A 22461-nucleotide genomic window follows, 5' to 3' on the forward strand; every position below is an offset into this window, starting at 1 on the left:
ACAAAATTATTCAGTTGCTTCCTATTGTCAGATTAGGGCAGCGCACGTCTTTGGAGTGTGGGAGGAAACCGAGGATCTCGAAGAAAACCCACGCAGGTCACGGGTAGAGCGTACGAACTCCGTACAGACAGCAGCATCCGTAGTCGGGATCGAACCCGGGTCATAGAAGCATAGAAAATAGGTGCAGGAGTAGGCCATTCACCACCCTCCGACTAAAGAAATTCCTCCTCATCTCCTTCCTTAAGCACTGTCCAATTATTCTGAGGCCGTGCCCTCTGATGCTGGGCTCCACAACTAGTCTTTGGGATGTGGGAGGAAACCGGAGCACCCGGAGGAAACCCACGCGGTCACAGAGAGATCGTGCAAACTCCACACACACAGACAGCGTCCGAGGTCAGGATGGAACCCGGGTCCCTGGCGCTGTGAGGCAGCAACTCTACCGCTGCGCCACCGTGCCTCACTAATAACTTAGTTTGACTGCTCTAGTGATTTGAACATGAACGTTGCAGACACTATGAAACATATACGATTGTTAAGGGTTTGGACACGCTAGGGGCAGGAAACATGTTCCCGATGTTGGGGGAGTCCAGAACCAGGGGCCACACAGTTTAAGAATAAGGAGTAAGCCATTTAGAACGGAGACGAGGAAACACTTTTTCTCACAGAGAGTGGTGAGTCTGTGGAATTCTCTACCTCAGAGGGCGGTGGAGGCCGGTTCTCTGGATGCTTTCAAGAGAGAGCTAGATAGGGCTCTTAAAGATAGCGGAGTCAGGGGATATGGGGAGAAGGCAGGAACGGGGTACTGATTGGGGATGATCAGCCATGATCACATTGATTGGCGGCGCTGGCTCGAAGGGCCGAATGGCCTACTCCTGCACCTATTGTCTATTGTCTATCACTGACAAACTATGAATTAATAAATGATACTGCTCGGCTCCACTGTGACATTGTGTGCTGACCTTCGGTGTAAACCAGCATCTGCAGTTCCTTCCTACGCAGCCCGCCTGCCCCAGTGAGGAATCTCCACAAGGCACGCCTCCTCGGAAGAAGTTCTCCTCCTCTCTCTGACGAGAGTTCTGGAACCTTCTCTCTCGCTGCTCCCCCTCTGTGTGATTCCTCCTGCTCACCAGTTCTATAACCCAGACTCACCACGTTATGTCTCGTTTTCACACCTTGCCCTTCCTTATCTCCGTGTCTCCCTCTCCCCTGACATCAGTCTGAGGAAGGGTCTCGACCCGAAACGTCACCCGTTCCTTCTCTCCCAGAGACGCTGCCTGTCCCGCTGAGTTACTCCAGCACTTTGAGTATCTTTATTGTCACGTGTACCGAGGTACAGTGAAATGCTTCGTCCTGCACACTACTTAGACAATAGACAATAGGTGCAGGAGTAGGCCATTCGGCCCTTCTAGCCAGCACCGCCATTCAATGTGATCATGGCTGATCATCCCCAATCAGTACCCCGTTCCTGCCTTCTCCCCATATCCCCTGACTCCGCTATTTTTAAGAGCCCTATCAAGCTCTCTCTTGAAAGCATCCAGAGAACCGGCCTCCACCGCCCTCTGAGCCAGAGAATTCCACAGACTCACCACTCTCTGTGAGAAAAAGTGTTTCCTCGTCTCCGTTCTAAATGGCTTACTCCTTATTCTTAAACTGTGTGGCCCCTGGTCCTGGACTCCCCCCAACATCGGGAACATGTTTCCTGCCTCTAGCGTGTCCAAGCCCTTGACAATCTTATATGTTTCAATGTCCAAGCCCTTAACAATCTTATATGTACTTAGGCAGTACACAAGTGTTCAAAGTTTCAAAACTACCCAACAGTCTGATCTACTGCCTTCCGCCCTACATGGCAGAACCCCCTCCCTCACCATGATCACATTGAATGGCGGTGCTGTTTCGAAGGGCCGAATGGCCTACTCCTGCACCTATTTCTATGTTTCTAACCCTTTATGCCCCGTGCAACCCCCTCCCCCTTTGTTCTCTGCGCCCCCCCTTTCCTCCCTCACTAGGTCCCCCTCCCCCCCCATTGTTCTTGGTGACCTCCCCCCTCTATATTCTCAGCTCCCCCATAAGTTGGGGAGCGTGAGTTGTGGTCCTGAGTTACAGATCGACCAGGCACCATGTTTTTCTTGACGATGCTTTAATTTATCTCTCACGAACAAGCAACAGATGACCATTGTTACAGGATGAAGCAGTTTATTAAATGAAGAGCAAAACATCATGGCCGACAAAGGTGCCAGCGGCTGATCACGCGAAGACCATGCCTAAGGTGCAGGCTCTTGATCAAAAGAAAAGCGTTGGAGTGAATGGATTCTGGTCAATCAATTGAAGAGGAATCATTGATGTTCTCGAGGAACTGGGTGAAGATCTGATCTTCGTCCAGGATCATGGAGGATCAGTTGGGACGGGGGGGGGGGGTGGAGGGGGTATCTCAGACAGCTTTAGCAAATCCCATTCTATTGTTGCCACGGTCGTAGATGGAATAGAACTCCCTCAGGAAGACATCCCCTAGAATCCAGAACGGGCCGTTCTGAGTTGGAGCGCGGAGATAGGTCGGCTCAAAAGCAGCGTAGCAATAGTTGTCATTCTGCAAAACGGGAGAGAAAGATGCGCCATTAGTTTAGTTTCGTTTCGTTCTGGAGATACAGCGAGGAACCAGGCCCTTCGGCCCACCGAGTCCGTGCCGTCCAGCGACCCCCGCACACTAACACTATCCAACACACACTAAGGACAATTTTACATTCAAACCTGTACGTCTTTGGGGTGTGGGAGGAAACCGAAGATTTCGGAGAAAACTCACACAGGTCACGGGGAGAACGTGCAAACTCCGTACAGGCAGCACCCGTGGTCGGGATCGAACCCAGGTCTCTGGCGCTGTGAGGCAGCAACTCTACCGCTGCGCCACCGTGCCACCCCACTCAGAAATGATCTCATAGATATATGAATCAACTGAGGAAAAGTATGAAGTAAAACGCAAAGAGCTATAGGGACCCTATAGGGATGGCACAGTGGTTCGATCCTGACTATGGATGCTGTCTGTACAGAGTTTGTACGTTCTCCCTGTGACCACATGGGTTTTCTCCAGGTGCTCTGGTTTCCTCCCACGCTCCAGAGACGTGAATTTTGCAGGTTAATTGGCTTCAGTAAAGATTGTAAATTGTCCCTAGTGTGTAGGACGCTGGTGGTCGCTGGTCGGCACGGATTCGGCGGGCTGAAGGGTCAGTTTACTCACTGAATCTCTAGTGCAAACTGTATCCAAGTTCTCCGGAGATGTAGTCCGGAGTTTCACTGAGTTACCCTGGCACTTTGTGCCCCAGTTCAGTATAAGTTAGTTCAGTGTCTGCGCTGGGTCTCTAAAGTCGGAACGTGTGAACTAAAGTCGGAAGACCGTTTACACCTGGGGTTGAAGCTAACCAGACTGAACCAAGTCATTACATTGAACCAACCTGATCTCCCGGTTGCTGGACACTTTAATTCCCCTTCCCATTCCCACACTGACCTTTCTGTCCTCAGTCTCCTCCATTGTCAGAGTGAGGCCAAACGCAAATTGGAGGAACAGCATCTCATATTTCGCTTGGGCAGCTTACAGCCCAGTGGTATGAATTTTGACTTCTCTCACTTCAGGTAGCCCCGGCATTCCCTCTCTCCATCCCTCCCCCATCCAAGTCGCACCAGCTTCTCATTCTCACCCAACAAACAGCGAACAATGGCCCGTTTCCTTTATCATCATTACTTTTTTGCATATCTTTCATCCATTGTTCTTTATCTCTCTACATCATCGTCTATATCTCTCGTTTCCCTTTTCCCTAACCAGTCTGAAGAAGGGTCTCCACCCGAAACGTCACCCATTCCTTCTCTCCAGAGATGCTGCCTGTCCCGTTGTGTTGCTCCAGCTTTTTGTGCCTATCTTCGGTTTAAACCAGCATCTGCAGTTCCCTCCTGCACATCGTGTGGTATCTGACGGATTCCATGCAAAGCAAACGTTGTACTCACCTGGCTGATGTATGCTGAGGCTGGAATGGTGAAATCCACCCCACCGATCACAAAGGTCAACGAAGGCATCCTCGAAACCTCGTTACAGTTGACGACATACTGTTAAATGAAGGAAAAAAACACTCAAAAGATATGCCCTTGTTCATCAGTCACTGAAGGTCAGCATGCAGGTACAGCAGTACAGTGAAGAAAGTGAATGGCATGTTGGCCTTCATAACAAGAGGAGTTGAGTATAGGAGCAAAGAGGTCCTTCTGCAGTTGTAACAGGGCCCTAGTGAGACCACACCTGGAGTATTGTGTGCAGTTTTGGTCTCCAAATTGGAGGAAGGACATTCTTGCTATTGAGCGTAGGTTCACGAGGTTAATTTCTGGGATGGCGGGACTGTCATATGCTGAGAGAATGGAGCGGCTGGGCTTGTACTCACCGGAATTTAGAAGGATGAGAGGATGAGAGGGTATCTTATTGAAACATATAATATTATTAAGGATTTGGACACGCTAGAGGCAGGAAACATGTTCCCGATGTTGGGGGAGTCCAAAACCAGGGGCCACAGTTTAAGGATAAGGGGTAGGCCATTTAGAACGGAGATGAGGAAACACATTTTCACACAGAGCGTTGTGAATCTGTGGAATTCTCTGCCTCAGAGGACGGTGGAGGCTTGTTGTCTGGATGCTTTCAAGAGAGAGCTAGATAGGGCTCTTAAAGATAGCGGAGTCAGGGGATATGGGGAGGATCAGCCATGACCACATTGAATGGCGGTGCTGGCTTGAAGGGCAAAATGGCCTACTCCTGCATCTATTGTCTATTGTCTATTGGTCTTAGTTAGAAATAACTCTTAGGGCTAACGGAATCAAGGGTTATGGGGAGAATGCAGGAACGGGATACTGATTCTGGAAGATCAGCCATGATTATATTGTATGGCAATGCTGGTTCGAAGGGCCGAATGGCCTACTCCTGCGCCTATTTTCTATGTTTCTATGCAATGGGGAGAAGGCAGGAGAATGAGGTTGAGAGGGAAAGATAGATCAGCCATGATTGAATGACGGAATAGACTTGATGGGCCGAATGGCCAAATTCTGCTCTTGTCGACTGGTAATGGTGATGCCAGCTCACCTCCCCGTTCTGGTTCTGCTGGGCACCGATGTGCTGCATCATTTCTGCCAGCTCTTCGCTTGGCGCAGTGAGTAATGACGTCCCAGTGTCCACCATCGCTTGGCAGCCGCGGCTACAGAAGCCAGTCCTGCCACCGAGAAGCACGCTGACGGAGAGAATTAAACCCAGCGTTAAAATACTGTTTTACAACCAAAATCTGAACAAATATCCTTCTCAAGTTAGGGGCGGCACACGGTGGCACAGCGGCAGAGTAACACTGACTACGGGTGCTGTCTGTACGGAGTTTGCACGTTCTCCCCGTGACTTGTGTGGGTTTTCTCCGGGTGCTCCAGTCTCCTCCCACACTCCAAAGACGTGCAGGTCTGTCGACTAATTGGCTTTGATAATATTGTAAGTTGTCCCTGGTGTGTGTAGGATAGTGTTAGTGTGCGGGGATGGCTGGTCGGAACGGACCCGGTGGGCCGAAGGGCCTGTTTCCGCGCTGTATCTCTAAACTAAAAACTAGTTATGACTCATGGTGTTTATACTTTAGACTTTAGACAGTGTGGAAGCAGGCCCTTCGGCCCACCGAGTCCGTGCCGACCAGCGATCTCCCCATACACTAGCACTATCCTACACACTATGGGAGCCAATTAACCTGCAAACCTGTAGGTCTTTGGTGTGTGGGAGGAAACCGGAGCACCCAGAGAAAACCCACACGGAGAACCTACAAACTCCGTATAGACAGCTCCCGTGGTGAGAATCGGTCCCGGGCCTCAGGCGCTGTAAGGCAGCAACTCTACCGCTGCGCCACCGTGCCGCCCATTACTTGAGTAAGTGTGTGTGTAGGGTAGTGCAAAGGGCCTGTCCCACTTTCACCACTTAATTCAAGACCTCTGCCCAGTTTAAAGGACCTAAATTAAAAAATCAAGATGGTGGTGATCTACGAACTCCTACGACCTTCCACGACTATGATCACGAACTCCTACGAGTGTGTCCACGAATTCCCACGACTATTTCGATGCCTCCTTACGAGTAAAAAGTTGCAATTTCTTTCATCCCGACCATTTTCTTTACTCGTGGACATTTTTTATCGGGCTGGAAAAAACGTCCCGACTTACCTGATGCCACAAGTACCTACGGCCGGCGTAACGAGCCGCTACGATATATCTACGACCTCCTACGGACTCGTTACGAACATTCTGCGAGTTTGAATCAAGGAGGAAAACTCGGGAGAATTCGCGAAGAACTCGTGAAAGAGGGACAGGCCCTCTAATGTGCGGGGATGGCTGGTCGGCGTGGAGTCGGTGAGCCCGAGTGCGGTACCTCTAAACTAAACCTCTGCAATACGAGGTGTTGTTGAGGTGCACGGTGACTTACCCTTGCATGGGGATGAGCCAGTAGAGTTCCTGGAGCACGGGGACCCAGACTATCCCACCGGTGTACAGGCTGCTGTCAACCCCTCCGAATGTCACTTCACCACCGTTCTGGCTATTGGGTTGTCTGGAAGGAAGGAAAAGTTCAGCTCACAGAGCCATACAGCACAGAAACAGGCCCTTCGGCCCAACTCCCCCGTGCCGGCCTTCTCGTCTCCCTCAGTCTCCCATCTGTCTCCCTTTAACCTCTACCCATTGTCCACCCATCTGCCTATCAGCCCCCCACCCCAACCCATATCTGTATCCACCTATCACTCCCGTACCCACCCATCACTCGCCAGACTTTGTGTTGCCTGCTTACCTCTCTTCCAGCTTCTCCCCCCTCCCCCCCCTCCACCCATACTCCTGTATCCACCTATCACTCCTGTATCCACTCATCACTCCTGTATCCACCTATCACTCCTGTATCCACCTATCACTCCTGTATCCACTCATCACTCCTGTATCCACCTATCACTCCTGTATCCACCTATCACTCCTGTATCCACCTATCACTCCTGTATCCACTCATCACTCCTGTATTTACCTATCACTCCTGTATCCACTCATCACTCCTGTATCCACCTATCACTCCTGTATCCACCCATCACTCGCCAGACTTTACCTGCATCCTCACCTCTCTTCCAGCTTCTCCCGCCGCCCCCCCCTCGCCCCCCCCCCCCCCCCCCACCCCAACGCCCCACCACAATCTATCTTACGAAGGGTCTCGACCCAAAGCACCGCATACCCATGTTCCCCAGAGACATCTCCACTCGCCCCACATGCCCGCTTTTGGCCAATATCCTTCTAAACCTTCCCTATCCATGTACCTGTCCAAATGTCTTTTAAATGTTAAACATAGAAAACATAGAAAATAGGTGCGGGAGGAGGACATTTGGCCCTTCGAGCCAGCACCGCCATTCACTGTGATCATGGCTGATCATCCACAATCAGTAACCCGTGCCTGCCTTCTCCCCATATCCCTTGATTCCGCTAGCCCCTAGAGCTATATCTAATTATCTTTTAAATTCATCCAGTGAATTGGCCTCCACTGCCCTCTGTGGCAGAGAATTCCACAAATTCACAACTCTGTGGGTGAAAGTTTTTTTTCTCATCTCAGTTTTAAATGGCCTCCCCTTTATTCTTAGACTGTGGTCCCTGGCTCTGGACTCCCCCAACATTGGGAACATTTTACCTGCATTTAGCTTGTCCAGTCCTTTTATAATTTTATGCGTTTCTATAAGATCCCCCCCTCATCCTTCTAAACTCCAGTGAATACAGGCCTAGTCTTTCCAATCTTTCCTCATATGACAGTCCCGCCATCCCGGGGATTAACCTGGTGAACCTACGCAGCACTGCCTCAATAGCAAGGATGTCCTTTCTCAAATTAGGAGACAAAAATTGTACACAATACTCCAGGTGTGGTCTCACTAGAGCCCTATACAACTGCAGAAGGACCTCCTTACTCCTGTACTCAAATCCTCTCGTTATGAAGGCCAACATGCCATTTGCTTTCTTCACTGCCTGCTGTACCTGCCAGTGACTGGTGTACAAGGGCACCCAGGTCTCGATATAGATTGTTATAGTATCTGCCTCAACTACCTCCTCTGGCAGGTACACAAAAATGCTGGAGAAACTCAGCGGGTGCAGCAGCATCTATGGAGTGAAGGAAATAGGCAACGTTTCGGAACGAAACCCTTCTTCAGACTGATGGGGGGTGGGGGGGGGCGGGGAGAAGGAAGGAAAAAGGAGGAGGAGACAGCCCGAGGGCTGAGGAAGGGGAGGAGACAGCAAGGGCTAACAAAATTGGGAGAATTCAATGTTCATGCCAGCCCTCGGGCTCCTCCTCCTCCTTTTTCTTTTCTTCTCCCCGCCACCCCCCATCAGTCTGAAGAAGGGTTTCGCCCGAAACGTCGCCTATTTCCTTCGCTCCATAGATGCTGCTGCACCCGCTGAGTTTCTCCGGCATTTTTGTGTACCTTCGATTTTCCAGCATCTGCAGTTCCTTCTTAAATACCTCCTCTGGCAGTTCATTCCACAGACCCACCACCCTCTGAGCAAAAAAGTTGCCCATCGGGTCTGTTAAACAACTTTCCCACCTCACCTTAAACCTATGTCCTCTGTTTCTTGATTCCACAACTCCGAGTAAAAGTCTCTACGCATTCGCCCTATCTATTCTTAGCGTGCTTTTATACACCTCTATATGATCACACCTCAGTCTCCTGTGCTCAACGGAATAAAGTCCGAGATTGCCCAACCTTCCCCGACAGCTCAGGCCCCTCGAGTCCTTGCAAGTAAGGGTTTGGACACGCTAGAGGCAGGAAACAAGTTCCCGATGTTGGGGCAGTCCAGAACCAGGGGCCACAGTTTAAGAATAAGGGGTAAGCCATTTAGAACGGAGACGAGGAAACACTTTTTCTCACAGAGAGTGGTGAGTCTGTGGAATTCTCTGCCTCAGACGGCGGTGGAGGCAGGTTCTCTGGATGCTTTCAAGAGAGAGCTAGATAGGGCTCTTAAAGATAGCGGAGTCAGGGGATATGGGGAGAAGGCAGGAACGTGGATGATCAGCCATGATCATATTGAATGGCGGTGCTGGCTCGAAGGGCCAAATGGCCTACTCCTGCACCTATTGTCTATTGTCTATAACATCCTCCTAAATCTTTCCTCTGTTTAAGAAAGAACTGCAGATGCTGGAAAAATCGAAGGTAGACAAAAAATGCTGAAGGAACTCAGCGGGTGAGGCAGCATCTGTGGAGAGAAGGAATTGCCGACGTTTCGGGTGGAGACCCAAAGCGATCGTACCCTTGTGTGTCTACCCTGGCGTGCCGTGTCCATGCCAGCCGGGGGGTCGTGGACTCACCTGCCCAGGTAGATGGAGAACATTGGCTCTGCCACCAGTCTGTCGTTCATCATGCCATCAAACACAGTGGTGGCTCCACCGGCAGACAACGCCGGGTAGGAAAGGCCGAGGATTCCGTCAAACCTGGCGTAATAAAATACGGTTCCCGGCTCGTTCGAACTGAGACCAAACTCCTGTTTCGGAATGGAAATTCCAGCGACCTTGGGACAAACGAAGAGAGGGCGTTGGAGGATGCAGTGGAGGCAGGAACGACAATGACATTTAAAAGGCTGTTGGATAGATACATGGACGGGAAAAGTTTGGAGAGATATAGGCCAAATGCGGGCAGGTGGGACTAGCTCCACCCTCTCCGGAGACTAAGAAAAGCAGTTCTCCTTACTATTCATCCAAGGACCTTCTACAGGGGCACCATCGAGAGTATACTGACCTATGGCATCACTTCCTGGTTTGGGAACTGCAAGGCTTATGAGCAAAACCAACTTAACAGGATAGTGAAGACAGCCAGTAGGATCATTGGTGCTCCACTCCCTTTCCTGTTGGAGATCTAGCAGAAGCGTAACATCAGCAGAGCCATCTCCATTATTAAGGACCCCTATCATCCATCACACCACATCTTCTCCATTCTGCCATCTGGGAAGAGGTACAGGAGCATCAGCTGCAAAACCAGCAGGATGCTACACAGCTTCTTCCCACAGGCAATAATACTGGTTAACGGACTGTGTCCCCTCCCCATACATCATACAAAGTAAAGCCACTGTTCGATCTGAAAGTCTGTTTTCATTTCAATTTTTAGGCCTATTTTAGATATGGTAGTTTTAATTTTTAAAGCTATATGTATTTATTCTGTTTTTATTAACCGCACTGATTGAGAAACATTTTTTTCGTTTCATCTCTGTATGTAAGTACTCAGTTAAAATTACATTAAAGTAAATACTGAATACTGAATACAGCTTAGATGGGGAGTCTTGGTCGGCATATACAAGTCGGGCCGAAGGGCCTGTTTCCATGCTGTATGACTTCATGACAGGTTTAGAGGGATATGGACCAAACGTGGGCAGGTGGGACTAGCTTACATGGCTGGCATGTACAGATTGGGCCGAACGGCCTGTTCCCACGATATATGATTCCATCAACTTGTGAAAGCTGTCTTGGAATCTCACATCCAGACTGATTCCTGGGATGTCAGGACTTTCATATGAAGAAAGACTGGATAGACTCGGCTTGTACTCGCTAGAATTCAGAAGATTGAGGGGGGATCTTATAGAAACGTACAAAATTCTTAAGGGGTTGGACAGGCTAGATGCAGGAAGATTGTTCCCGATGTTGGGGAAGTCCAGAACTAGGGGTCACAGTTTAAGGATAAGAGGGAAGTCTTTTAGGACCGAGATGAGAAAATCATTTTTTACACAGAGAGTGGTGAATCTGTGGAATTCTCTGCCACAGAAGGTAGTTGAGGCCAGTTCATTGGCTATATTTAAGAGGGAGTTAGATGTGGCCCTTGTGGCTAAAGGGATCAGGGGGTATGGAGAGAAGGCAGGGATGGGATTCTGAGTTGGATGATCAGCCATGATCATATTGAATGGCGGTGCAGGCTCAAAGGGCCGAATGGCCTACTCCTGCACCTATTGTCTATGTTTCTATGTGACCGGTGACTATTTGACAGATGCTTCAAGATACTCACGTTCACCGTATCATAGCCAAAAAACCCAGTCAAACTCCCAGATCCATAACTCATCTGGAACCTTTGGCTGTTAGTGCTGAATGTGGAGGACCTCCGGGGATCGTACATAGGATGGTTCGCTGGGGAGGGAGAGAGGGAGAGAGATATGGGGAATTAATAAGGCTCCACTTAGGAAGTTCGGCATGTCCCCAACAACTCTCACCAACTTCTACAGACGCGCCGTGGAAAGCATCTTATCGGGATGCATCACAGCACAGTTTGGGAACAGCTCCATCCGAGACCGCAAGGAATTGCAGGGAATTGTGGTCGCAGCCCGGACCGTCACGCACAAACCAACCTCCCTTCCGTCGACCCCATCTACACCTCACGCTGCCTCGGCAAGGCCAGCAGCATCATCAAGGACCAGTCTCACCCCGGTCACTCCCTCTTCTCCCCTCTCCCCTCTCCCATCGGGCAAGAGGTACAGAAGTGTGAAAACGAACGCACACCTCCAGATTCAGGGATAGAGTCTTCCCGGCTGTTATCAGGCAACTGAATCTTCCTATCACCAACTAGACAGCGGTCCTGACCTCCCATCGAACTCACTGGAGACCCTCAGACCATATTTAAATGGACTTTATCTTGCACTAAACGTTACGCCCTTTATCCTGTATCTGTAGATGGCAGACGCTTGATTGTAATCATGTGTAGTCTTTCCGCTGACTGGATACCAAGAGACAAAAAAAAGCTTTTCACTGTACCTCGCTACACATAGAAAAAACATAGAAAAATAGGTGCAGGAGTAGGCCATTCGGCCCTTCGAGCCAGCACCGCCATTCAATATGATCATGGCTGATCATCTAAAATCAGTACCCCGTTCCTGCTTTTTTCCCCGTATCCCTTGATTCCGTTAGCCCCAAGAGCTAAATCTGACTCTCTCTTGAAAACATGAATGAATAAGTATACTGGCCAAGTATGTTCACATACAAGGAATTTGCCTTGGTGCTCCGCCCGCAAGTGACAACATGACATACAGTCACAGGTAGGAATGACACATGACATTAATAATAAAACATTATCGAATAAACATGTGAATTAAATAAAATACCAGAGCACAAGGAGGCTACAGATATTTGGTTATTACGTAGAGTTACTACTCCAGTGAAACGGCCTCCACTGCCTTCTGTGGCAGAGAATTCCACAGATTCACAATACTCTGGGTGGAAAAGTCTTTCCTCATCCTAGTCCTTAATGGCCTAACTAACCCCCTTATTCCTAAACAGTGACCCCCTGGTTCTGGAGACGTCACAGTAATAAACAAAACTAAACTTAGAGCCTGGAGAAATATTCAGCTTAGAAACATAGAAACATAGATAATAGGTGCAGGAGTAGGCCATTCGGCCCTTCGAGCCTGCACCGCCATTCAATATGATCATGGCTGATCATCCAACTCAGTATCCTGTACCTGCCTTCTCTCCATACCCCCTGATCCCTTTAGCCACAAGGGCCACATCTAACTCCCTCTTAAATATAGCCAATGAACTGTGGCCTCAACTACCTTCTGTGGCAGAGAATTCCACAGATTCACCACTCTCTGTGTGAAAAATGTTTTCCTCATCTCGGTCCTAAAAGATTTCCCCCTTATCCTTAAACTGTGACTGATACTCACTGCATGATTGACTGCTGCAGTAGACGGAATCGACCCAAAGATTGGATGAGCCGGTGTCAAACAGAACCTGGAAGCTTTGCGGTGGAGTTCCAATGGTAATTGGTCCATAGTAGGTGTTCTGGTGAAGCAGAGAGAAGGGAGATTAGACGTCATCACTTTTTTATCGTGCTGTATTGTCTCTCTCTCCAATATCCGCAATCTTAGTTTAGATTATTTTAGAGATAGAAACATAGAAAATAGGTGCAGGAGGAGGCCATTCGGCCCTTCGTGCCAGCACCGCCATTCATTGTGATCATGGCTGATCATCCACAATCAGTACCCTGTTCCTGCCTTCTCCCCATATCCCTTGACTCCGCTAGCCCCCTAGAGCTCTATCTAACTCTCTCTTAAATCCATCCAGTGACTTGGCCTCCACCGCCCTCTGTGGCAGGGAATTCCACAAATTCACAACTCTCTGGGTGAAAAAGCTTTTTCTCACCTCAGTCTTAAATGGTCTCCCCTTTATTCTTAGACTGTGGCCCCTGGTTGTGGGCTCCCCCAACATTGGGAACGTTTTTCCGTCATCTAGCTTGTCCAGTCCTTTTATAATTTTATACGTTTCTAATAACCCCCCCCCCGATCCTTCTAAATTCCAGTGAATACAAGCCCAGTCTTTCCAATCTTTCTTCATATGACAGTCCCGCCATCCCGGGTATTAGACTGGTGAACCTACGCTGCACTGCCTCAATAGCAAGGATGTGCTTCCTCAAATTAGGAGACCAAAACTGCACACAATATTTCCATGATACACCATGGAAACAGGCCCTTCGGCCCACCGAGTCCATACCGGCCAGCAATCAATCACCCGCACACACTCGTTCTATCCTACACACTAGGGACAATTAACCTACAAACTTGTACGTCTTTGGAGTGCGGGGGGGAAACGGAGCACCCCGGCCACTCCCTCTTCTCCCCTCTCCCATCAGGCAAGAGGTACAGAAGTGTGAAAACGCACACCTCCAGATTCAAGGACAGTTTCATCCCAGCTGTTATCGGGCAACTGAACCGTCCTCTCACCAACTAGAGAGACCTTTAAACTATCTCTGGTAGACAAAAATGCTGGAGTAACTCAGCGGGAGAGGCAGCATCTATGGAGCGAAGGACGTTTCGGGTTGAGACCCTTAAGGGTGAGGCAGCATGTATGGAGCGAAGGAAATAGGCGACGTTTCGGGTCGAGACCCTTCTTCAGACTGACGTCTCGACCCGAAACGTCTCGACCCGAAATGTCACCTATTCCTTCGCTCCATAGATGCTGCTGCACCCGCTGAGTTACTCCAGCATTTTTGTCTACCTTCGATTTTCCAGCATCTGCAGTTCCTTCTTAAACATTGAAACTATCTGTAATCAGACTTTATCTTGCACTAAATGCTATTCCCTTTATCCAGAGTCTGTGCCCTGTGGACAGTTTGATTATAATCATGTAAAGCCTTTTCTTCGACTGGGTAGCATGTAAACATAAGCTTTTCACTGTACCTCCGTACACACAACAATAATGAACTAAACTAACACTAAACATTGGATGCTCAATGTGACAAGCGATCTGTGCTGGGACTTGAGTTCAATGCAACGCTCATTTTGTACCGCACGGTGGCGCAGCGGTAGAGTTGCCGCCTCACAGCGCCAGAGACCCGGGTTCGATCCTGACCACGGGTGCTGTCTGTACGGAGTTTGCACGGTTCTCCCCGTGACCCGCGTGGGTTTTCTCCGGGTGCTCCGGTTTCCTCCCACACTCCAGGTTTGTAGGTTAATTGGCTATGTTTAAATAAAGTTGTAAATTGTCGCTAGTGTGTAGGATGGAACTAGTGCACGGGGATCGCTGGTCAGCACAGGCTCCGTGTCGCTAAACTGAACACCCATCCTTGGGCAGCTACACCCCATCACACTTTGAAGCAGGTTGCTCTCTTCCTCAGGAGAGAAGGTGACGTTTTGGGTTGAGACCCTTCTTGTCCGAAGAATGATCACATTGAATGGCGGTGCTAGCTCGAAGGGCCGAATGGCCTACTCTTGCACCTATTGTCTATTGACCCAAAACATCGCCCCTTCTTCCTTCTCTCCAGAGATGCTGCGCCTGTCCCGTTGAGTTACTCCAGCATTCTGTGTCTATATTTAGTGCAAACCTGCATCTGCAGTGGCTTCCTACACACATGCTGTTACTTACGTCCATGTAATTCAGGAGTGGTTCATTACCAGCCTCGGACTGGTACCCAGGGAAGAGGTGCTGGTATTTTAAGGCCGGGTCACGTTTATGGGTGTCCAGGAATTGTTTCAGCTCTCCGCGTTCCCTCAGAACCTCACGCAGAGACTTGTTTCGGAACAAAGGCACTCTGTAATGAAGTGAAACAAAACCATGGTTGCAAAGTTGTGGACGGGCATCTGCTCCGTAACCAGAAGTCATGAGCGGAGTCAATGTTGCAAGTTTCGGCAAGGGATTGGGGCAGCCTGATGGTGTAACTGCTGAGGGGTTGGACAGGCTAGATGCAGGAAGATTGCTCCCGATGTTGGGGAAGTCCAGGACAAGGGGTCACAGCTTAAGGATAAAGGGGAAATCCTTTAAAACCGAGATGAGAAGAACTTTTTTCACACAGAGAGTGGTGAATCTCTGGAACTCCCTGCCACAGAGGGTAGTCGAGGCCAGTTCATTGGCTATATTTAAGAGGGAGTTAGATGTGGCCCTTGTGGCTAAGGGGATCAGAGGGTATGGAGAGAAGGCAGGTACGGGATACTGAGTTGGATGATCAGCCATGATCATATTGAATGGCGGTGCAGGCTCGAAGGGCCGAATGGCCTACTCCTGCACCTAATTTCTATGTTTCTATGTTTCTATGTAACGATAGAGATGCTGCCCTACAGACCCGGGTTCGATCCCGACCACGGGCGCTGTCTGTACGGAGTTTGTACATTCTCCCCGTGACCTGCGTGGGTTTTCTCCGGTTCCCTCCCACACTACAAAGGCGTGTAGGTTTGTAGGTTAATTGGCTTGGGATAAATGTAAATTGTCCCCCCCCCACACCATGTGTGTAGGATAGTGTTAGTGTGCGTGAATCACTGGTGGGCCGAAGGGCCCGTTTCTGCGCTGTATCTCTAAACTAAAATGAGATTAAATGGTAGACAAAAAAGCTGGAGAAACTCAGCGGGTGCAGCAGCATCTATGGAGCGAAGGAAAAAGGCAACGTTTCGGTCCGAAACCCTTCTTCAGACTGATTGGGGGTGGGGGGGCGGGGAGAAGAAAGGAAAAAGGAGGAGGAGGAGCCCGAAGGCTGGGGGATGGGAGGAGACAGCAAGGACTAACAAAATTGGGAGAATTCAATGTTCATGTCCCCAGGATGCAGACTCCCCAAGCGGAATATGAGGTGCTGTTCCTCCAATTTCCGGTGTTGCTCACTCTGGCCATGGAGGAGACCCAGGACAGAGAGGTCGGACGGGGGATGGGAGGGGGAGTTGAAGTGCTGAGCCACCGGGAGGTCAGGTTGGTTATTGCGGACCGAGCGGAGGAGTTCGGCGAAACGATCGCCCAACCTCCGCTTGGTCTCCCCGATATAGATCAGCTGACATCTAGAGCAGCGGATGCAATAGATGAGGTTGGAGGAGATGCAGGTGAGCCTCTGTCGCACCTGGAACGACTGCTTGGGTCCTTGAATGGAGTCGAGGGGGGAGGTGGGAGGTAAAGGGACAAGTGTTGCATCTTAAAATATGTTCAGGCTCCTATCTTTAATCGGACTTGACCTTGCACTAAACGATATTCCCCTTTCCGTGTATCTGTAGAACATGGACAAGTTGATTTTAAGTTGATCTTTTCGCTGACTGGATAGCATGCAACAACACAGCTTTTCACTGTTTTCAAACTAAGGCAAATGAAGACAGAAGTAGAAAGTGTGGGCGTTTGATTAATGCATGGTGATCCATTTTGAATTCAATGCAGCGGTGCAGCGGGTAGAGCTGCTGCCTCAGAACGCCAGAGAATCGGGTTTCGATCCTGACAACAGGTGCTGTGTTAGACAATAGACAACAGGTGCAGGAGTAGGCCATTTGGACCTTCGAACCAGCACCGCCGTTCAATGTGATCATGGCTGATCATCCCCAATCAGTACCCCGTTCCTGCCTTCTCCCCATATCCCCTGACTCCGCTGTTTTTAAGAGCCCTATCTAGCTCTCTCTTGAAAGCATCCAGAGAACTTGCCTCCACCGCTCTTTGAGGCAGAGAATCCCACAGACTCACCACTCTCTGTGAGAAAAAGTGTTTCCTCGTCTCCGTTCTAAATGGCTTACTCCTTATTCTTAAACTGTGTGGCCCCTGGTTCTGGACTCCCCCAACATCGGGAACATGTTTCCTGCCTCTAGCGTGTCCAAGCCCTTAACAATCTTATATGTTTCAATGAGATCACCTCTCATCCTTCTAAACTCCAGAGTGTACAAGCCCAGCCGCTCCATTCTCTCAGCATATGACAGTCCCGCCATCCCGGGAATTAACTTTGTAAACTTACGCTGCACTCCCTCAATAGCAAGAATGTCCTTCTTCAAATTAGGGGACCAAAACTGCACACAATACTCCAGGTGTGGTCTCACTAGGGCTCTGTACAACTGCGGAAGGGCCTCTTTGCTCCTATATTAGATTCTGTGTGGGTTCTCCCAGTGACCATGTGGGTTCCCACCCACACCCCACAAGGTGTTCAAGTTTGTAGGTTAACCGGCCCTCTGTAACTTGCCCCATGTGTGTAGGGAGTGGGTGAGAAGGTGGGATAATGTAGAACTAGTGTGAACGGGTGATCGAACGTCGGCACGGACTCGGTGGGTTAAGAAAGAACTGCAGATGCTGGAGAAAAAAGTAGTCAAAAATGCTGGGAAAACTCAGCGGGTGAGGCAGCATCTATGGAGCCAAGGAAATATCGCTCCACTTAGATGCTGCCTCACCCGAGTGACTTCTCCAATTTCAGGTAACCATAGAACAATTACAGCACGGAAACAGGCCATCTCGGCCCTTCTAGTCCGTGCTGAACACTTACTCTCACCTAGTCCCATCACTCAGACCATAACCCTCCATTCCTTTCCCGTCCATATACCTATCCAATTTATTTTTAAATGATAAAATCGAACCTGCCTCCACCACTTCCACTGGAAGCTCATTCCACACAGCTACCACTCCCTGAGTAAAGAAGTTCCCTCATGTTACCGCTAAACAGCTGTCCCTTAATTCTCAAGTCATGTCCTCTTGTTTGAATCTTCCCTACTCTCAATGGGAAAAGGTAGTCCCTGCTTTCTCCCTCCTTCCCCTCCCCTTCCCAGCTCTCCCACAGCCCACATCCTCCGCCACTTCCTTTCTTCTCCCCCACCCCAAATCCCCACATCAGTCTGAAGAAGGGTCTCGAGCCGAAACGTCACCTATTCCTTCACTCCATAGATGCTGCCTCATCCCCGCTGAGTTTCTCCAGCATTTTTGTCTACAGTCTGCGTGGACTTGGCGGGTTAAAGGACCTGTTTCTATGCTGCATCGTTCAATGATTAGGAACAAAAGTCAGGACTGGTGTTCAATATTTGTCAAATACCATAAAAGGTTCCATTTGGCCCATCGAGCCAGCACCGCCATTCACTGTGATCATGGCTGATCGTCCCCTATCAATAACCCGTGCCTGCCTTCTCCCCATATCCCTTGACTCCACTAGCCCCTAGAGCTCTATCTAACTCTCTCTTAAATCCATCCAGTGACTTGGCCTCCACTGCCCTCTGTGGCAGGGAATTCCACAAATTCACAACTCTCTGGGTGAAAAAGTTTTTTTCTCACCTCAGTCTTAAATGACCTCCCCTTTATTCTAAGACTGTGTGAGGCCCCTGGTTCTGGACTCGCCCAACATTGGGAACATTTTTCCTGCGTCTAGCCTGTCCAGTCCATTTATATATATATACCGAGTCAAGTGTCGGAAAGTTACGAAACTGTTTTAAGAACTTACTTGTGAAGACTCTCGGCGAGCTGGAAGCAAACAAAGGCGAGGATAAACCACTTCATCTCTGTTCGTTGATGTGGTCCTTCACCACAAGGGAAACGTCAAAGAACCGCTCAGTTCTTCTGCCAGTGGTTGTTGCAATCTGAGCGTTTTTATACCTGCACCTAAACAATGACTGACCCTCCAACCTCACCAGTGAAGGTCATTTTTATCTCAAAGTGCAAACTCGGTTCTATTGTCCATTTTCAACACAAACAAAATATTTCTTAGAAACACCTCTTTAACCTTGAGTTACAATTCACAGCCAGGTTTCCATCTGAAAACAAACCAATTTCTGATAAGTGTATTGTCACACTAAATTAACGTCATGAGGAGAGATATACCTAATCCACTAGGTACACAACCCTGCTAGATTTGTATAACACATGATTGAATCTCAATACTCTGGGACATCTCAGGGGTCATTAGAAATTATGAAATATTATTTTTAAAGGACAGACGTCATCAAAAAGGTGGGGGGGGGGGGGAATAAGTCCCTTGGAGTCACACAACCTGGGAACAGGCCCTTCAGCCCACCTCGTCCATGCCGACCCAATGCCCCATCTAAGCTCGCCACATTGGGGCGGCAGTGGTGCAGAGGTGAAGTTGCTGCCTTACAGCGCCAGAGACTCTGGTTCGATCTTGACCTCAGGCGCTGTCTGTACGGAGTTTGTACGCTCTCTCCGTGGCCACGTTGATTTTTCTCCGGGTGCACCAGTTTCCACCCACATCCCAAAGACATACAGGTTTTGTAGGTTAATTGGCTTGAGTAAAATTGTAAATTGTCCCCAATGTGTGTGTAGGATCGCTGGTTGGTGCAGACTCGGTGGGCCGAAGGGCCTGTGTGCGTGCGCAATGTACCTCTAATAATAGAACTAAAATGTCAGGCAACATCTGTGGAAGGAACGGACAGGCGACGTTTCAGGTTGAGACCCTTCCTCAGACACTGAAGATTCCCACATCTAGAGGCAGGAAACATGTTCCCGATGTTGGGGGAGTCCAGAACCAGGGGCCACAGTTTAAGAATAAGGGGTAAGCCATTTAGAACAGAGATGAGGAAACACTTTTTCTCACAGAGTTGTAAGTCGGTGGAATTCTCTGCCTCAGAGGGCGGTGGAGGCCGGTTCACTGGATGCTTTCAAGAGAGAGCTAGATAGGGCTCTTAAAGATAGCGGAGTCGGGGGATATGGGGAGAAGGCAGGAACGTGGTACTGATTGGGGATGATCAGCCACGATCACTTTGAATGGTGGTGCTGGCTCGAAGGGCCAAACGGCCTGCTCCTGCATCTATTGTCTATTCTTTGTGTACCCATTTCGATCAAATTCCTTGACCTTCTTTTGAAATAAATGACGGCAATTGTATGCTTGAGTCCATTTCTTTATTCTATATTTGCCATGTTTGAAGGCCAATAAAGTATGATACAACATTGCTTTTACAACATTTACTTGTTATATTTCATACATTTCCATACAGCATATAAACAAAGTATGAAATGGTGCTAGTTTGAACATAACATCTGCGATTCAGTATAATACAATGCATTTTATAAACATAACCTGATTTCCATAAAACAGAAACATTCAACTTAATTGTTCATCCTACAGGAGGATTTTGTTTTTTAGTGTAGTCACTAGGTCATAAATACTCAGGGTCAGACTACAATTACCTTTATACGGAAATTACAATATAATTATGCTGCATAAGCGTATCTACAGTATACCCATGGAATAACCGGGCCATTCGTGACATTTAACCCTTCCCCGTCCACTCTGGTACAAACGGCACTTTTATTAAGGGCTTGAAACTCAATTTAAGTCGGTAAATTTACATTTAAGTCGGACCACCTTCATTAAAGAGAGTAATACTTTTAAATGACTCGGGCAAGAGGAGTTTCAACGTTGATGCGAGAGTACAGATCCACAGGCCTGGATAGAGTGGATGTGGAGAGGATGTTTGCTATATTTAAGAGGGAGTTAGATGTGGCCCTTGTGGCAAAAGGGATCAGGGGGTATGGAGAGAAGGCAGGTACAGGATACTGAGTTGGATGATCAGCCATGATCATATTGAATGGCAGTGCAGGCTCGAAGGGCCGACTCCTGCACCTATGTTTCTATGTTTCCGCTAGTGGGAGAGTCTAGGACTAGAGGTCACAGCCTCAGAATTAAAGGACGTTCCTTTAAGAATGTGATGATGAGGAATTTCTTCAGTCATAGGGTTGGTGAATCTGTGGAATTCTTTTGAATTGAATTGAATTGATTTTTTTATTAGGGACAGTGCATATTAGTAAACATTTGCATGTAATATGCAAGATTGTAGCCAGTAGCTAATTTCCATCTTTAGTCCCAAACAAGGTAAAAACAAAAGACAAAAACAAAAACAAAACAAACAATAAAGTAAAAAAATAGCAATAAAAGTACCATAGGATAATTTTAAGGTAGATTATGATTGCAATTTTGATTTTGCAGTAACCATATTTTTAGATGTTTGGTAAATGAGGTAAGGGTTGGCAGATCCCGTATGACGCATGGTATCGCGTTCCAGGTCTGCGACGCTCGATATGAAAATACTGACTGCCCAAAGACACTTTTCCTAAATGGGATTATACAATCACCCCTGGAGGCTGCTCTTGTCGACCTATTTGTGTTTTTCTTTATGAAGTCCTTTAACGGAGGTGGGGCTAGTCCACGGAAGATTTTGTAAACCAAAATCGAGTCCGAATATTTGATTACGTTTTCCCAGCTCAGCAGATCAAATTTCTTCAGGATGCTACAGTGATGGTACATTCTGGGCTTTTTGTCAAGAGTTTTTAGGGCTTGTTTATAAGCAATTTCAACAGGCTTTAGTGTGGACTTACATGCCAGTGACCAAGTTGTTATACAGTAGGTCATGTATGGCACAATCATTGCATTCAAGTATAGTTTGGCTGAATCAATAGTTAAATTATTTCTAATATATCTAAAGTTGGACAAATTAAATTTTATTAAATTTACTGTTCTTTTCACCTGTTGTTTGAAGCAGAGCTGTGAATCGATCACGATTCCTAAATATTTAAACTCATGTACAATTTTAAGTTTTGTTCCATGTACAAACACATCAGGATCTCCATCAGTACTTGCCTTTTTGGAGAAAAACATACAGACAGTCTTTGACACATTAAGATGTAGATCAGAAAACTGCAACCAGTTTGACACATTAATCATAGCAGCTGATAGGTCTTGTGCAGCTTGATGTTTGTTTTTGGCATGTACATACACAACTGCATCATCAGCATACATCTGGCAAGTTACATTTGATGGACAGCTACTTGGTAGATCATTAATGTACAGACTGAATAATAGCGGTCCCAAGATTGAACCTTGAGGTACACCAAGAGGGTTTTTAGAAGTTGCAGATTTACTGTTGTGCACTCTAACACATTGTTTTCTCTGTACCATATATGACTCAATCCATTTCATCGTGCTCAAAGAGAGGTTAAAATAGGACAATTTGGTCATCAAGATCTGGTGGTTCACAGTATCAAAGGCTTTTCGTAAATCAAGAAAAACAGCTCCTATAACACCACCTGCATCAATTTTGGACTTCATATTTTCCAAAAGGAAGCAAAGTGCCGTCTCAGTGGAGTGATATTTTCTGAAGCCAAACTGCATTGGGTTTAGGGTATATGGACTATTGTTTAAATGTTTAATTATCTGTCCTGCAACCCATTTTTCAGCTATCTTGGAAATTGCCGGAAGAATGCTTATTGGTCAATAATTACTA

The 22461-nt window shown here is 48.0% G+C and overlaps 1 protein-coding gene across 1 annotated transcript; it reads right to left on the bottom strand.

The window, feature by feature from the left end:
* Positions 1-2187: 2187 nt before the first annotated feature.
* Positions 2188-18736, bottom strand: pgc (progastricsin). Its single transcript, XM_033042924.1, has 9 exons — positions 18669-18736; positions 14885-15050; positions 12688-12805; positions 11040-11158; positions 9359-9558; positions 6464-6586; positions 5105-5249; positions 3991-4089; positions 2188-2584 (listed from the first exon to the last, which is right to left on the bottom strand). The coding sequence occupies exons 1-9, from the start codon at positions 18722-18724 to the stop codon at positions 2429-2431; spliced, it is 1182 nt and encodes a 393-aa protein (XP_032898815.1). The 5' UTR covers positions 18725-18736; the 3' UTR covers positions 2188-2428.
* Between the last annotated feature and the right edge of the window lie 3725 nt (positions 18737-22461).

This window comes from Amblyraja radiata, chromosome 24 (genome assembly GCF_010909765.2).
Source record: "Amblyraja radiata isolate CabotCenter1 chromosome 24, sAmbRad1.1.pri, whole genome shotgun sequence".
Classification (NCBI taxonomy): domain Eukaryota; kingdom Metazoa; phylum Chordata; class Chondrichthyes; order Rajiformes; family Rajidae; genus Amblyraja; species Amblyraja radiata.